A 17,353-nucleotide genomic window follows, 5' to 3' on the forward strand; every position below is an offset into this window, starting at 1 on the left:
CGCCCCAGTCTTCCTACCTTGAGACGCAGGCCTCACTGTTCATTTCTTTTACATACACCTCATTTTGAATCAAGAATGCTGATGGTCAGGGATTAAGATTTGCTCCTCAGATTCACCCACAGAGCAAACTGTGCAGCCCCCCGACCACCACCCAAAGGGATAGTCAAGCCAAAGTGAGCCCTGCCCGAAGGGAGAGTATTAACCCTAAAATGCTGCTTGAAAGTAACGCGTCCTTGAGCCCCGTCCACGCCCCTTCGGCTGGATTAGACACCTCCAAACAAGAGGGTGCTCCAGAAAATTGGCGCCCCGGAATGCTACAGCTTTCTCTCCTAGCTGTGGCTCAACCAATGAGTGCAGCTCATGTGGTGCTCCTCTGGTTCCGTTAAAACTTAGCTCGCTACAACCCCGAAGTAGGCTAACATTCCTACTTTTTAATTGAGGAAACTGGTTCAGAGATCAAAGACAAATAACTGAAGAGAGAGTGCCAACACTTTATTAATGTTAGTGGGAAAGGGCGTGTTAGGAAAAGTGCTTTATCCACTAACAATATTAATAACCATGTACTGAGCACCCGTGGGCTAACCACTATCAAAAGAACTGGACACCCGATTGCTCCTTTGGCCTTCGTAACAGCTGTATGAGGAAGGTGTTCTCATTCCTGATGTACAGATGAAGAAACTGAGGCTCAGAGGAGGTAAGAGATGCCCTAAATCAAACTAGGATTCAAACTTGGGTCAGCTGACCCAAAGTCTCTATTTTTAGCCATGATAAATATAGTGTACTCTACCTCTTCTGAATATTACCTAAAGCACAACGTCCAAGGTTACTTTCTTGGGCTAAACAGCCCCATAGGAGCAGTTTTCCTTTTAAAAAAATGTTTTAAGTAGGCTCCATGCTGAGCTTGGAGCACAATGCAGGACTTGAACTCACAACCCTGAAATCAAGATCTGAGCCAAAACCAAGAGTTGGATGCTTAACCAACTGAGCCACTCAGGTGCCCCAGAGCAATTTTCTGACAGGCAGTGTAACGCAAATTATAGGCACACACCTAGCAACACAAACTTCAGCTGGCAAATTTGAAGAGGTTGGAAATAAGTGTTTTAGTCAAGGGCAAAGGGCTCTTTATCCTGCTTATCATCTGGTACTAAATCCAGCAAGGCACCAACCTACCGCTGGGAAGGCAGGCCTCGACTCCAGGATCGCCACCAGAATCTGTCTCCTGCTTAAAGATGTGATTGACACGAGAGCCACAGAGACCAGCCAGGCTACAGAGCAGGTGCTGTTTTGGGTACCTTGGTCCAGGCTGCTCTTGGAGCAGAAAGGTATCAGGCCTTTTGCAGAGGTTCCTAAATCAAAGTCTACCAGGTGCCACAGGCTCCACCCACTACTGGAATGAGGTTTTGTCCAACACGGTCTTCAAGGAACTGTGCAGGAAAGGAAGCGGGGGTCCTCCAGAGCAGAGGAAAGGTACAGTTTGCACAGCTACGTATTACCATGAAGTCCCCAGAATAAACCCTTCAACCCCCAAACTATTATATTCTTTTATTTATAGACTCTGGGAGCAAGGACCCAAGCACAGCCTGGTGCTCTTGGAGAGAGAATAAAGCAGCTATTGTTCATACTCAGAGGTTGCTGAGGTACCCTCCCCCGCTGGTCTGGAATGATCCACACTGCTCAAAAAGTCAACAGGAGGAATGGCGGGCTGGCCAAAGAAGGAAGGAGAAAAAGTCCCCTTTACTCCTGAGGGCCATGGCATTGGATCAGGGTCTAGTCCTGGTCATGTGTGCCTGATTCCTGTGCAACAGCCCTCCCTCTGTCCCCCGAGTCTCCACTGCTGCACCCCTATTCTCACACCTCACCCCCCAAGCTGCTTAAGTGCCCCTCCTGGAGTGCATGAGCAGGTCCCGCTGCAGTCCAGCCTCCAGGCTTGCAGTCAGCCGGGCTGCGGGAGGGTCGGTCAGCAGAGTCAGTTTGTTGAAAACACCTCGGCCAAAGTAGTCTGCGATCACAGAGAAGCTATCGTTGGAGCACTTGAGCTGCAGGGAAAGAGAGAAGAATCAGAACTGTAGGTCTCCCAGTCCTCAGTGAGAGAAGGAAACCAGCTGATGCTCTGGTGAGGCTCGGGGAGTGGGGCAGCTAACCACACACTCACGCCCACCTGGTGCTGGAACTGATCATGCAGATCGCGTTTCTGTTCCTGGGCCCGGATCATATCCATGACCTTCCGGTTTTCAGGGAGGCAGGTGGGACAGTCGGCGTCACTTTCTGAGTAACTCTCAAAGCAGTGTTGGTGGAAGGAGTGACCGCAGAGAAAGTGCACAGAGGGCAACTCCAAGGCACTGTTACAGATGCTGCACTTGGTCTTCTGGAAGATCTTCGGACTGCAGGCAAGGGAGACCAGAAGGGAGTGGCAAAGAGTGAGAGCAGAGCTGAGAGCCAGGAGCAGAGAGAAGGCAGCTGGAGTCAAGGAGGAGAGTGAGGTCCCTGGAAGGGACTGCAAGGCCCTGCCCTTGTCACCAACAGGGAATCAAATGAGGACACCCTGCCTTGGACCTGCAGTCTCAGCAGGCTCCCTGCAAGGCCAGCTAATGCTTTCAGTTTTCACAACTACCACTAAACTGTCCTGCATATCTTTGAGCCACCCAGGTGCCCCAGTAGCTACTGTCTGTTATCACACAGCACTATTAGCACACCACTATTATATTCCCCTATGCTGTACCTTTCATCCCTGAGATTTAGTCATTCCATAATTGGGCGCTTATACTGGTCTTTCAGGTCTCTACTCAGATGTGACCTTTCCGGTGAGGCCTCTCCTGGCCATCTCCTACAGGAGAACGTTCTGCACCCTCCTCCCCTTCCTGAACTCAATTCTTCCTTAGACCCTATCATCATCTAACATAACATTTTGCTTACTCAGTGTCTGTTTCAATTTCTATGTTGTAAGCGCCATACAGCAGGGCTTTTTGTCTGTGTTGTTAAGAATAGTACTTGAGGAGCGCCTGGTGGCTCAGTGGGTTAAAGCCTCTGCCTTCGGCTCAGGTCATGATCCTAGGGTCCTGGGATCGAGCCCTGCATCGGGCTCTCTGCTCGGCAGGGAGCCTGCTTCCTCCTCTCTCTCTGCCTGCTTCTCTGCCTACTTGAGATCTCTGTCAAATAAATAAATAAAACCTTTAAAAAAAGAAAAAGAACAGTGCTTGAGACGTAACAGGGGCTCAGTAAATATTTGTGGGATGAAAAAACTCTTCTTCTCTAGTAAATATAATTTTTTTAAAAGATTTTATTTATTTATTTGTCATAGAGAAGCGAGAGCGAGCACAGGCAGACAGAGTGGCAGGCAGAGACGGAGGGAGAAGCAGGCTCCCTGCCAAGCAAGGAGCCCAATTCGGACCTCAATCCCAGGACGCCGGGATCATGACCTGAGCCAAAGGCAGCCTCTTAACCAACTGAGCCACCCAGGCGTCCCAATATTTTATAATGTTAAGGGCAAATTAAAACTTAAAAGTAGGAGATTAACATACAGTACAAATACTTCTAATTATCCACTTCCTCTATCTTCTAAAGCCAAGTTTTTTTTGTTTTGTTTTTGTTTTTTACTTCTGATGGCTTCCAACCACAACTTAGGTGTGTTGTTAGGAAAAGTAAAACACAGACTCCTGGGGTACCTGGGTGGCTCAGTTGGTTAACCAACTGCCTTCAGCTCAGGTCAGGACCCCAGAGTCCTGGGATTGAGTCCCGCATCTGGCTCCCAACTCCATGGGGAGTCTGCTTCTCCTTCTTACCTTCTCTGCTTTCATTCTCTCTCTCTCTCTTTCCCTCAAATAAATAAATAAAATCTTCAAAACAAAACACAGACTCCTATAGAAAGAAGAGTACCTGCCACAAGTAACATTCTCCAAAGTCCAATAAATAATGATCTATGGGATAAACCATTCTTTGGAATTCCTCCATTAAGACAGATCTTTAAGAATGAAATGTCTGAACACGCTCCATCTAACCCTCTACGGAAAGTATTTAGTGACACCTGGTGAAGAACGAGGCCATCCCCTGGGCCTTTACATGTATCCAGTTGCCAAGTACCTCGCCTTGAGCTCCTGGATCTCCTGGCGGATGCGGGTGGTCTCCTCTCGGTACCGCCGCACCCGGAGTTCATCCTGTGCAATCTGCTGGCTCTGTTTCTGCAGTTTTTGGACCAGGTAATCCCGGATGACAGACAGGGTGGCTGTGGAGTTGTGGGCCAGCGTCTGCACCACTGAGATTGGGTCAGGAAGGAAAGGAGACAATGAAGCACGAAGCACCCTTTGGATGGAATGGAAGAGCCCCTGCCGGGAGCTGTTGGCGGCCCTCACCCCCCTGGGCCCCACTACCCCGTCCTTTCAAGCACCTAGTAGGGGCGGCATGAGGTTCTTGTTCTCAATGTGCTTGAGCACAGCGGCCACGTACTCCTTGCAGTCCTCCTCCTTCCGGGCGAAGTAGCTGAGCGCCTGCTCCCACAGGGAGGGCTCCTGCTCCCCGTGGCGCTCGCACACGGCCACCACCTGCCGGTACTGCTCGTGCTGCATGTGGTAATGCATGATCTGCTGGAACCTGGGGCCAGGGCAGGGCACACTCAGCGGCCATCCCCGGACACCGGGACCCTTCCCCCTTCCTCGAACTTGGCCCACATCTTACAGCTTCCCCTGCTCGTAGAGGTAAAGGACCCCATCCTGGAAGTCATGCATCTGGCAGAGGACCAGGGCCTTGTCAAAGACGTCGCAAAAGCGGCCGCTCTTCAGCAGGGAGATGGCCTCCACATGAAGCTTCTCTTTGACCTAGGGAAGGAGAAGCGTGCTGCTGGCCAGAGGGCAGAATCACAGGGTCTCCGCAACAAGCCCAATCAACCACCTCTTCAACCGTCTCTTCACAAGGGACCACTCAGCTCCCCTGGGGGGTGAGGTGTTATTGGTCATAATAAGGCAGCAAAAGGCCACCACAGAAGGTGGAAGAGGAGCACCATAGATCTGCCAGGCCTCACCTGGGGATCCTTCTCATGGGCCCAGTTCTGCAGTCGCAGCTCCAGAAGTGTGTCGTAGATGCCCTGCGGTGAGTCAGGCTGGACCTCACTCATGTGTTCCAGGAAAGCTTTCAGCTCTCGAGGGTTATTGGCAAAGATGGGGATGAACTCCTCAGAGTTGGCCTGGGGTGGGGAAGAGGGGGAGGGAGGAGGCCGAGTGAATGGGCATGGTCTCCTTGAGGCCCCCCGAGATGATCCCTGATGTCCAAAAGCCATTCTCCCTGAGGTCTCACCCTGCAGCCTGGGGCCTCCCGATCTCCTTGACCTTCAAGGCTAGGCTGATAGTCTGTACATAGCCCCTTCAGCAACTGGGTCGTCTGCTCCGGTATATGGTGCATGAGAATCTTGCCATAGCGTTTCATATTGCTCTCAGCCTGCTCGAAAGGCAGCTTGCCGATATACCGGAGGGCTTCCTGATAATTCTGGAGAGAGGTAACGGGCAGAGGAAGCGCGTGCTCCTGCCTCACCCACCAGGAAGCACGCTCATCTTTCCAAGAATGTCCTAACAAAAGAACAGGTCTCTGTCTCACTTACCTTGATGTCTTCTAACTGTATCTTTAAGTACCACTCGTGATGGGCATGGTTCTCAGCTAAGTAGAGGGCATGGGAGTAGTAGCCAGCCTGACGGAGGACCTTGATGGCTGTTTCCACATCGAAGTGGACTTCACTCTCACTCTTTGTCTGCCAGGGAGACATGAAACAGTCATTCACAGAAATGGGGTTGGGGAACGGAGAGGAAACCTGCATCTGATTCTAAGACCAGATTCTTCTTCTTCTTCTTTTTTAAAGTAATCTCTAGACCTAATGTGGGGCTTGAACTCACAACCCAGAGGATCGAGAGTCACATGGCTCTACTGACTGAGCTAGGCAGGTGCTCCCAGATTCTTCATAACAATAAAGTCAAGGCCAGGTCGGTGGGAGACCAATAATAATAATAGTAAAGCAAATAAATAAAGCCCATTGTTTTAGAACATTATGTCCTCTTCTCAGAAAGTCTCTAAGAACCAAAGTCTTCCTCTGCCCCTACTATTTCAGGGACTCCTGTGGGGATCCAGGGGCCTCCCAATGTTAATTCCAGCTTAGATACTATGGCAAGTCCAAGCATCAAAAAACAAGAGGGGAGCTGGGACAGAACTAGCAAAGGCTGTTCCTCTTCCCAGTTTATAGACCAGAGGATCCTGTTCCCCACATAAGGTCAGTTCCTTCCTCTCCCAGCATCTGCTGAGGGGCAAGCCATGGTAGTGCCACCTCATGCTCAGTGTGACCCTTAGGGACTCTCCCACTAACACCCCCCACACCTTGATGAACTCCTCTAGCTTCGAGCTGTCCTTGAGCTTGGTATAGCAGTTGAGCAACAGGGTGGTGTGGTCAGCATTGGCCAAGGACTGCCGGTGCAGGGTCTGCAGGTAGGCGGTCAGGTTGTGGATGCGCTGGGCGTCCAGAAACTTGCGGATCACATAGGATGGCTCCAGCTTCCCAATGGTTCTGGAGAGACACGTGCATCACACAGTATCTGCATCAGTGTACTTTTCAACCTTTCACGTGCATAGGAATCGCTTGCAGGTCTTCTTAAAATGCAGATTCTGTTTCAAGAGGTCTGGGGTAAGGCCTGAGTCTCTCGTTCTAACAAAGACTCAGATGATACCAATGCTCCTGGATTATGGACCATGTGAGAAAGCAAAGCTCCAGAGCACCGATTCTTAAACTTGGCTGAAAACAGGAATACTAGAAAGGTAGGGAAAGGAGCTAGACAGGGTCCTCAAACCCCTTATTAGGGCAGAAAATTCCAAGAATTAGTACCAAGAGAAAAAACTGTGGAAGCCAAGAGATGAATATCCTTTTCTCTTAAAAAAACCAGATCAAAATACATTTTTTTTTTTTTTAAACTAAGCTATATGACCAACGTGGGGCTTGAACTCATGACCCTGAGATCAAGAACTGAATGCTCTACCAATTGAACCCCTGGCCGCTCCCAAAATGATATTAACAAAGGCCAGGCTGAAGTATAAAACAAGAGGTTCAACTTTAAAACTCATCGGCTCAACTGTATCTTGGTCATGTAATATTTAACCCTTTGCAATTAAGTGTACTGTCTTCTCACCAAGGCCATCCCAGTTCCTGCAGGAAAAGGTGGTTACTGGTGAGTCTGCTCCCCTCACTGAAGCCCAGGCGTCAGCCTGTCTGGCTGCATGCAGAGCTATAGCCTAAAGCACCCCAGGACTGACCGGATATACTGCTGAACAGCCCCATCATGGTTGCCCTTGCTGTAGAGATGGTCCCCATACTGCATGAAGATCTGGGCCAAGCCATCACTGTCCAGGTGTTGGCTCTTGGCCAGGTTAATGGCCATCTCAAATAGGTTCTTCTTAAACAGCATCTGGAAGGGGAGAGATTAAAAAATTGGTAGAAGCCATCCAGAAAAGACACCTTCCCACAATGCACCTACAATACACAAGTCAGGCAGTCCCGGACTTCTGGTCGGCCTAGATTCCAGATAGGTCAAGACCTCTCTGATACCCCCAAGACCAACACTGCCTTACCGCGCAAGTCTCTCGGCAGAAAGAACAGACCCTGAGAATGGACTCGGGCTCCTAGCCATTATCTTCCTCTAAGATCTCATCCCAGGTCATTTACCTTGTAATTCTGCCCTAAGGGACCTGGGTAAGGCTGTGCCCCAAAGGGAGGGAAACACCCTGGCCAAGGTGACTTGGGGAGCCTGTTCCTACAGCTGTGTCTGGGTGCCTGTGGCCAGCTCTGGGAACCTGGTGGCCTTGCCTCCAGTTTGGTCTGTGTGTCCTTCTCCTGCAGTGCGTGGACCCGCCCATCCCGCGTCAGCACGTACAGGGAGCCCCACTCAGCAAGCACATCCACTACATCCTCAAAGACGGCGCTATAGGCTATGAACTTGTTGCACAGGTCATAAATGTTGAGAATCTGCTTGTCGGAGCTCTGGGAGTCCCTACTGGTAAACTCCGACCTGTGTGGAAAAGAAAAAGCACCAGGTATTTCTAACCGCTCTGTCTCAGCAACCCCTTACATCACAACTTTAGTGCTGCCCATTCCACCCCTGACAAACCGCCCTTCGGCCCCTCTAGCAGCACATTTTGTAATTGCAGCATTGCACTGGCAGCTGTAGGAAGAGATCTTACCCTTCAGGATCCTATGACTAACATAAGCAATAGATTAAAAAACTAAGAACATCCAAACACTCATTTGTTTAACATAATTAGCACCTGGTAAATACGAGATGCTGCACTTCGTGCTGAGTGAAAACAAACACTGACAGGGATCACTTCCCTCATGCAGAAGACCCTACCGCCCCTTTCAGGTTGCTCAGGATAAAAATACCATGTCCTGCACACCCAGCCCTTTCCAACTTCTCTACTACTTGTTTCCTTGTTCCTCCTCCCAATTTATATTGATGGAAGAATTAAAAAAAAAAAAAAAAAGGCAGTCCCAAATCCTCTGGAGTGTTCTAGTGCACCAGGGCTGCTTGGCAAACATCTGTAGCAAAAATACTTTTTTCAGTAAAAACATTACAAGTGAATCTAGGTATAAGCATAATTTACATAAACAAAAGTAGGAGATTGACAGGATGCAGGCATTAGGATTTTAAAAATCATGTGAATTTGGGAGACCGAGGATAGCCCTATACTCTCTTCCTTCTCCCTGGAGTCCTTACTTGGGAGAAACCTTCCGGTCACGGGAAACAATGACAAGGTAGCCTCTAAACCAGTGAGCGATGAGTTTATGGCCCTCAAAGGCAAAGCAGGGCCCACGTTCATCAGGCTGGTACAAATAGACACATTCATCTCCGGCCACTATGAATTGCAGGTCCTGTGAAGGGTCACTTAGGGCTGAGCAGCGCAGGCCACAACCATGGGTGTCCAACTCCACACGAGGGTAATCCTTTCCAGAAACTATATAGGACTGTGAGAAGAAAGGAGTTAACAGGCTCCCTTTCAGGAGCGGGCATCTAAGCCTTCCCAAAGGTATTCCCAACTCCACATTGGCTCTCTCTCTAACTCACAGCACCCTAAGACTTTCTCTGGCTGTTTGCTTTGTCCATTAATCATCACCCATCTACTATATATATAAGCTGGTTGGGGGGTAGGTGTGGGGTGCCTGGATGGCTCAGTCAGCTGAGCATCTGCCTTCAGCTTAGGACATGATCCCAGGGTCCTGGGATCGAGCCCCATGTTGCGCTCCCTGCTCTGTGGGGTGCCTGCGTCTCCCTCTCCCTCTGCTCCTTCCAGCCCACTCATGCTCCATGCTTGTGTATGTGCGCACTCTCTCTAATCCTCTAAATCTCTAAATCTAAGGTTTTGTTTAAGGAAAAAAAAAATCTATATATAGATAGATAGATATCTATAGATATATAGATATCTATAGATATATATATATAAGATTTATATATATAAAATCTAATCTATATAAGGATATATAGATATATCCTTAGATACATATATATAGGAAAGCAAGGAGCACACTGCCTTCCTCTGTGTATACTATCACTACCTACAAATGGAATCCTGCCACCATTAGAAATACAGTAATCTTGTACTGTTTTACCAAAAGATTATTTCTGAGAGTAGGCTGTTAGAAATAAGAAGAGCACTAAGAACCAGCAAAGTAAAGCAACCTGTCGAATGTCACTTAACAAGTCAGGAAGAAAATTCAGGTCTTTAACTATAAGCTCTAGCTCTTTTCCTAATTCTGACTTTTCCTCCTCTCTTAAATGAAGAAATAAAATATTAAGCAGGGCAAATGACTCAAGGCTACACGATGAAAAATTTAAGAATTCTACCTCTCTTGTCACTTCCTTACTCTAGGCCCCTGAGCAATGGAGAACCCTCCCCTGCCTGCCCCCTAACTCATACCTGAACATTCTCAGTTGTCACAACAAACAAATGAGTGGTTTTTCCCGCTTGGCGAAAGGCCAGCCCAGTTACAGGATAGTTGCCCTTGTGCAGAATCTGGGTCTTGCTATGCCGGTCCCGGGTGATGTCTCCTTTGTTCAGTGTAACACTGCCATCTGTGAAACCTGTAGGAGAACAGGAAACAGCACTTCAATGAGACTGAAAAGATCAGGAAGAACAGAAAGGGAAAAAGACCATTTGAGGCACTTGTTGGAAGTGACAAACTTTCTTCTCATACCCAGCTTTCCCGGTGGTTAACATAAAAATCGGTACTCACGGACTCTTTTTCAAAGAACAAAACTGAATGAATGCTTTCCCACTCCAAACTTTAATATCTCAAAGGCCTGAGTTCAGTACAAAATGATCTCATTAAAACAGCGAAGACAAGGTGCAGAAGCAACTCTGAAGAAAATCTGTAAAGAATCACGGAGCGTTACGTTTGCCTTCTGCTTACCGATGGCCATAAAGTTGAGATTTTCATGGACAGTCAAACAAGACACAACTGTCGGCTCTGTTCCTGGGATGGCAGGGAAGATTCGGGTGCAGAGTGGATTGCCACCATCTCTCTTCTCCAGGTTCCAGATCTTTACCTGTGAACACATCTCGGATGTGTGAATGCTAGTCCCCTCCAACAGTCGTTCTAGTCTTCTGGTCCTTTCCCACTTCCCTTCTAGGACTCACCAGGGGGTTGATGCCTTCTTCATCTTCACCAACAGATGCCAAAATATTGTGCTGCTTCAGTTGGTACAGGTGTGTCACCCGCAGTTTGTAGGCTTGGAAGCCTGTCAGCTGTAGGGAGCGAGGTAAGAACCAGATTTGGCCTTCCATATGTGCAAAATAGTCAAGGAGCCTCCTTTTCAAGGAGATATATTTAGACCAGAACCCAGATAACTACTAACATTCACCCAACTCCTTAAAATTTTCCAGGATTTTCCCACATATCATCTCTGGAAAGTCCCTACCTTTAAAAGAGTGAAAAAGGCGGCCAGAGTTTAGTACCAACACTGTCAAGAACAAAGCAACAAACTCTCGCTTTCATCTATCTCCTTGCCCACGATCTAGGCAGGGGAGGTAATGATATCTAACACCTTCATCTTGTAAAGCCTACTTGCATTCATCGTTCTGACTGATCTTAAAAATCACCTTGTTGTGGCCTGGCTGGCTCAGTTAGTTAGGCCACTGCCCTGGGCTCAGGCATGATCCTGGAGTCCCGGGATCCAGGACGCATCACTCTCCCAGCTCCACCGCGAGTCTGCCTCTCCCTCTGACCTCCCTTTTCATGATCTCTCTCTCTCTCTCTCTGAAGTGGATAAATAAAATATTTTTTTAAAACGACCTTTCTAAGTTGATATTTCATACCCTTTTCACAGATAAGTAAATTGAAGCCCAGGGAGGTTAAGTGACTTGCCCAGGATTGCTCAGTTGGTAATAAGAGAATGGACTTCCTTCTTTCTTCCCTCAAGCCGCAGAAGAAGCACTGAGCACCCATCTAAAGAAAAGTGGCACGCAACACGAACCCCTGTGCCCGACAGATTCCATCCCAGCAGGATCTCTTCAGGGATCTAGGAAGGGAACAGACAGCTCCAGAGGAAGGATATCTCCAAAGACTAGGCTCCCTCGGCCGGAGTCGCAGACAGTGATGCCAGGAGGGAGGCAGAGGAACTTGGAAGCAGCGGGTCCTGAGGCAGGTGCAGCCGCAGGAGCAGTCCCATCATTTGCTATCGGCTCCTTCACCAGCTCCTTGTCGAAGAAAACGAAGCGCCGCCACTGCAGGTAAGCCGCCATCTTGGCCCAAGGTCCCCGCCTCTGGGAGAGAGGTCATGTGAGAGGCGCGCAGGGATCACGTGATAGGACCGCTTCCTGGAGCCAGACTGCACATGCGCCCTGAAGTCCGAGTGACAGCTTCCCTAGGCCGGTGGGTGCGGCCCGCGTGAGGTAGGACTCCTAGCTGGTCACTCACTCGCTCCGCCGGTTGCTAATTTATTGACTCTGTACGTGCACTGGGTAAAATGCTTCTGAAGTGCTAGACCCTTCACCTCTTTGAGCATCAGGTTCCTCCCTTATTAAATGCATGGACAGTGAAGGATCAAGATGAGGCATATGAGGGCGCCTGGGTGGCTCAGTCGGTTAAGCATCGACTATTGATTTCCGGCCAGGTCTTGATATCAAGGTCGTGGAATCGACCCCCGCCTGGGGCTCTGGGCTCTGCGCAGTCTGCTTGAGATTCTCTCTCCCTCTTCTTCTGCCCCTCACCCTGCATGCTCTCTTCCTCTCAAATAAAATCTTGAAGGAAAAAAGGTGAGGACTGTCAGGCGCCTTGTGAATTGTAACCCACTGTGCTTAAGTGCATTATGTCCCGATCTCCCAGGGCTGTTTTGAGGCATAAATGAATGAAGGTATATGAAACTGGCTTTTCAGCTGTAAGAGCGGAGAACTAAAATTAGAAGTTTGCATCTGCCACCAGATACAGATTGCGAACCACAGAGTCTTAACGTTCGTTTTTGTGTCCCTCTGTTAGAGTGTGTGGCATGAAGTAGACGCATAGAATATATTTCTTAACGAAGCTAGGAAATACTCATGATGCAGGAACTCTCAAGAACGTAGGCTTTCTTTCCCTTTCTATAGTGGGAGGGTATGGAACATAAGCCCAACACAGGGAAAATGCCTGGAAGGGTTAGCTCTGAGAGCCAAGTGATTTAACAAGTGGCAAGTGTCCAAGATATTCCATGGCCACCCACCATTTCCATCTCTGGCTAAACCAACTGTTCGCAGGGAAAACTGTAGGTGTACAGTTTGGTGTCACAAGGAGCTATGTACAGGAGTGTCATTTTGAGATATGGACGTGTGAAAAAGTGACCATGTGGTTAGTATTTGTGGAGTTTGTTTTGCACCCCTCTCCCCCACAGCTTTTTATTTCCAGATTATTTTACTTTTTGTTCCCACCAGGAGTTCCCAGAGAGTGGGGGCTGTGTTTTATTTACCAGGAACCAGGCTTAACAGAGGTGGTAGATATTCCACGTTTGGTTGAAGAAATGAATGTGGATCTTCCCCATACCCCTTCCTCTCCTCAATCTGGTTGAGAAAAAAGGTAGTGCCCCATTTGCTGAAGGGATAAGTGAGAGAAAGAAACTGTCTAGTTCACATCGATTTCTGACGTCCAGCTCAGATTTCTTTCCTCTGTCACAGTTTCAGGATCTGAAACCATGGGCAGAAGCACAAATGGGGAGTCGACTCTCTTTCATCTGTTGAGTATATTTTGTACCATTCCTTAATTTTTTTGGATATTGTGTGTATTTCATTTGTTAAGCCTATGAATAACAGATGTTAAAAGAAGCAATGTGGGGAGTGCCTGGCTGGCTCAGTTGGTAGAGCATGCGGCTCTTGATCTTGGGGTCATCAGTTCAAGCCTGACATTGGACACAGAGCTTACATTAAAAAAAAAAAAAAAAAAAAAAAGGAGCAATGTGAGGATGTGAGGTGAGGGGGTGAGAAGGACGGTGAAAGAGGTAAAGGGGATTTTCTTTTTTTTTTTTTTAAGATTTTATTTGACAGACAGAGATCACAAGTAGGCAGAGAGGCAGGCAGAGAGAGAGGAGGAAGCAGGCTCCCTGCTGAGCAGAGAGTCCGATGTGGGGCTCGATTCCAGGACCCTGGGATCATGACCTGAGCCGAAAGCAGAGGCTTTAACCCACTGAGCCACCCAGGTGCCCCTTGTCTTTTTTTTAAAGATTTTATTTTGGGGGGCACCTGGGTGGCTTCCTCCTCTCCTCTCTCTTTTAAAAAAAGACTTTTTAAAAATTTTGTTTATTTATTTGACAGACAGAGGTCACAAGTTGGCAGAGAGGCAGGCAGAGGGGGGGGGGAAGCAGGCTCCCTGCTGAGCAGAAAGCCTGATGTGGGGCTCGATCCCAGTACCCTGGGATCATGACCTGAGCTGAAGGCAGAGGCTTAACCCACTAAGCCACCCAGGTGCCCCAAGATTTTATTTTTGTTTAAGGGAGAGCACGCAAACACGGGGAGGAGCAGAGGGAGAGGGAGAGTCCCAAGAAGACTCTGGCCCGAGCACTGTACCCCACGTGGAACACTATCCCGAGATCGTGACCTGAGCCAAAAGTAAGAGCCAGACATTCAACAGACTGAACCACCCAAGTGCCTCAGGTAAAGAGGTTAAAATGTATTTATACAATACACAATACATATATAAGGATGTAATGTACAACATAGGGAATATAGTCAATATATTATAAAAACTTTATATGGCAACAGATGGTTAACTAGATTTACATGGTGACCATTTTGTAATGTATTTAAATATCAAATTGATAGGGTGTATACTTGAAACTAACACAATGTTGTATATCACTTTTCAATAAAATAAAGAAGTAATGTGAACGCAGAGATGTGAACAGCAGAGGGGCATCTTTGTCCTTGACTTGGGTGCTCCCCCTACTGTCCAATGGCATTGGCCCAGAGTCTTCCTATGATACCTGAACCTGGTAAAGCCTGTGTCCATTTGGTCCTATTTATGAGGGTACAAGGGTATGAAGGCAGGGATTCACAATCCATTGCATCTGTTCAGACTTACTGCCTTCCTTCCTTCCCCCCCCCCCTTTTTTTAAAGGCTTTATTTATTCATGAGAGACAGAGAGAGAGAGGAGCAGAGGGAAAAGCAGGCTCCCCACTGAGCAGGGAGCCAGATGAGGGACTGGATCCCAAGCCCCCAGGATCATGAGCCGAAGGCAGATGCCCTACCATCTGAGCCACCCAGGCGTCCTCCTTTCCTCCTTTTGACAAACATGTATCAAGTACTCACTATTCCTGCAACTGTACTAACTTCCCAGAACGTAAATATGAACAACACGTGATTCTTGCCCTTTAGGGAGCTCAACCACCGCAAGGGACAGACACAGAAAGGACTGACAAGGATACCTGGGTGGTTCAGTTGGTTAAGCGTCTGCCTTTGGCTCAGGTTGTGATCCTAGGGTGCTGGGATCGAGCCCTGAGTCAAGTCAGGTTCCCCTGCTTGGCAGTGAGCCTGCTTCTCCCTCTCCCTCTCCCCGCTGCTCCCTCTGCTTGTGCTCTCTCATGCACATGCTGTCAAATAAATTTAAAAAATTTTTAAAAGATCTGACAGTAACCAGTCCTTAATTTTATATAATGAATTATACCTAACAGGGTGCTTTCTCTTTTTGTGGACTTTTCATAGCAACCATTTGCAGAAGTATCATTATCTCTGGTGGGAAACGGAGTCTCCAAGAGGTTCAAGTGACTCTCCCTGGGTGAGCACATCAAAGTTCTTCCGGTCCCTAACCTTTAATTAGACACTTTTCTGAAGCGTGAAGCTGGGCTATACTTGTCAGAACAGACACCAGAGGAGCACCTAGGTGGCTCAGTCATTAGGTGTCTGCCTTTGGCTCCAGTTGTGATCCTGGGGTCCTGGGATTGAGCCCTGCATCAGGCTCCCTGCTAAGCAGGGAGCCTGCTTCTCCCCCTCCCTCTGCCATTCCCCCTCCTTGTGTTCCCTCTCTCGCCATCTCTCTGTCAAATAAATAAATAAATAAATAATTTTTTAAAAAGAACATAAACAATCTTTTTGTGATACTTGTCTAAGTCCAGGAACTTCAGTATAGTAAGGAAGATAAGCAGGCAAACTGCACAGAAAATGATGTACTAATTCAGTTATAGTTCTGCATATGGAGACCTTGAGGTCTGAATGGACTGAAGATAAAGAAGCAATTCAAGTCTTCAGCTTGAAATTAAAGAGATCACAATTCAAAATCAAGGAGTGCCTAGCCATGGCCTCTTTTCCTCTTCAGCAAACTGCTGTCCGTGACGTACAGAACAGCCATATCCACTGGAGCAAAACAGGAACACTTCTTGTTCTGGCTGCGAGTTTTTATTTTCTATCAGTTTGTTTTGTTTTTTCTCATCTGGCTCTCGGGGTAGAAACCATTTTCCAGAATACTGAAAGGTCTGTTTTTTTTTTTTTTCCTCTTAGTCCGTATGAGGGCTAGCAGAAGTTTCCACTTTAGCAACAGGAAGGTCAATCTAAAATAAACTCAGAAGGACGCCTGCATGGCTCAGCTGGTTGGGCGTTTGCCTTCGGCTCGGGTCATGATCCCAGGGTCGTGAGATCGAGTCCCACATGGGGGTTTCTGCTCACTGAGGAGCCTGCTTCTCTCTCTGCCTGCCACTCCCCCTGCTTGTGCTCTTTCCCTCTCCCTCTCTAACAAATAAATAGAATCTTAAAATATACTCAGAGGTCTCCAAATACAGGAGAGCCTAACTTCCAAAGCTATGGTGAAACAGGAGGAAGCAATTAGCAGATTGATTGTGAAAATCTGGCCCCTTAAAGAGAAAGGAAATTCCCCATGAACTTGGCAGAACACTTAACCAAGCTTTTAACACTGCAGTAGTGCCCATTTTTAAGATGTATTTCTCCCCACTAAGAACAGGAACAAGTAGTTAACTAATGTCTATTTGGTGCTTAGGGCGTCCCAAGCATTGTGCTAAGCACCTTACCCCCCTCTACATCAGCCCTGTCAGGCATGTACCAGCAGGTCGCTTTTAATGCTGTAGAAACTGAGGCTCAGGAAAGCTGAACAACTTGCCTTGAGTCACACAGGTAGAAAGTGGTGTTTACAGGCAAATCCAGGTCTGCCCGACTCTAAAGCCCCATATTCTGGGTGCTCGATTTATTTATTTTTTTTTTAAAGCCAATTCCATAAATTTGTTCATAATTCTGAGCAATTCTCTATGAGGTCGTGAAATGACAGAATTCAAGAAAACTGGAAGTCTTGCTTTCTCTTGACACTTAATCATCCCCATCTCAATGCAAACTGTGAAATGTTCCCAATCTTTTGCCTTCTCTTCCACACCTCCCATCCTATTCAAATTCGTAATACCAGGACCACAGAAACACATCAGTATCCTTACTAGTGTCTATACAGGCACTGTCATTCACTGCTGTGGGGAGCAAAGATAATAAATCTTTCTGGAGCGCAACTTGGCAGAATATATCAAATGCCTAAACAGGAATTTAGGCCTGCATAACCACTTCTAGGAATTTATCCTAAGTAGATTATAAGGGGTAGATCTGAATAAAGATTTGTCAATTAAGTGTCTATTGCAATTTTATAACAGCAGAAAAAAAGAAACCACCTAATTGTCAAATAGTAATCTTGATAAATACATTATAGTTCTTCATGCTGCAATTCTATAGATAGCCACTGAAAATTCTGTAGAGAAAAAATGACATAGGAAAATGTTCTCAGTAAATTAAATAAAAAACAGTCACAAAGTATTATTTCCATTAAAGTTTAAAGTGTGTGTGTGGATACACAACATAATGCTAAAAGTATTTAATTTAGAAAATTCAATTGTG

At 47.3% G+C, this 17,353-nt stretch overlaps 1 protein-coding gene and 1 long non-coding RNA gene across 4 annotated transcripts; one reads left to right on the forward strand and one right to left on the reverse strand.

The window, feature by feature from the left end:
• Positions 1–471: 471 nt before the first annotated feature.
• VPS11 (VPS11 core subunit of CORVET and HOPS complexes) lies at positions 472–11,775 on the reverse strand. The gene is made up of 16 exons (XM_059415836.1): positions 11,564–11,775; positions 10,651–10,795; positions 10,424–10,559; positions 9,931–10,094; positions 8,733–8,980; positions 7,826–8,027; positions 7,276–7,427; positions 6,349–6,535; positions 5,585–5,731; positions 5,284–5,472; positions 5,012–5,173; positions 4,669–4,808; positions 4,382–4,584; positions 4,078–4,249; positions 2,159–2,381; positions 472–2,036 (listed from the first exon to the last, which is right to left on the reverse strand). The coding sequence occupies exons 1-16, from the start codon at positions 11,752–11,754 to the stop codon at positions 1,872–1,874; spliced, it is 2,826 nt and encodes a 941-aa protein (XP_059271819.1). The 5' UTR covers positions 11,755–11,775; the 3' UTR covers positions 472–1,871.
• A 6-nt stretch (positions 11,776–11,781) lies between these two features.
• Positions 11,782–16,888, forward strand: LOC132027099 (uncharacterized). Of its 3 annotated transcripts, XR_009407056.1 has the most exons (4): positions 11,782–11,904; positions 13,156–13,213; positions 13,967–14,127; positions 15,176–16,888. It is a non-coding gene; the product is annotated as an uncharacterized LOC132027099 (long non-coding RNA). The 3 variants fall into 3 exon arrangements; XR_009407057.1 differs by lacking the exon at positions 13,156–13,213 and having other exon boundaries at positions 11,782–11,960; XR_009407055.1 differs by lacking the exon at positions 13,156–13,213.
• The last annotated feature ends 465 nt before the right edge of the window (positions 16,889–17,353 follow it).

Source organism: Mustela nigripes, chromosome 1, assembly GCF_022355385.1.
Source record: "Mustela nigripes isolate SB6536 chromosome 1, MUSNIG.SB6536, whole genome shotgun sequence".
In the NCBI taxonomy this organism is placed as follows: Eukaryota; Metazoa; Chordata; class Mammalia; order Carnivora; family Mustelidae; genus Mustela; species Mustela nigripes.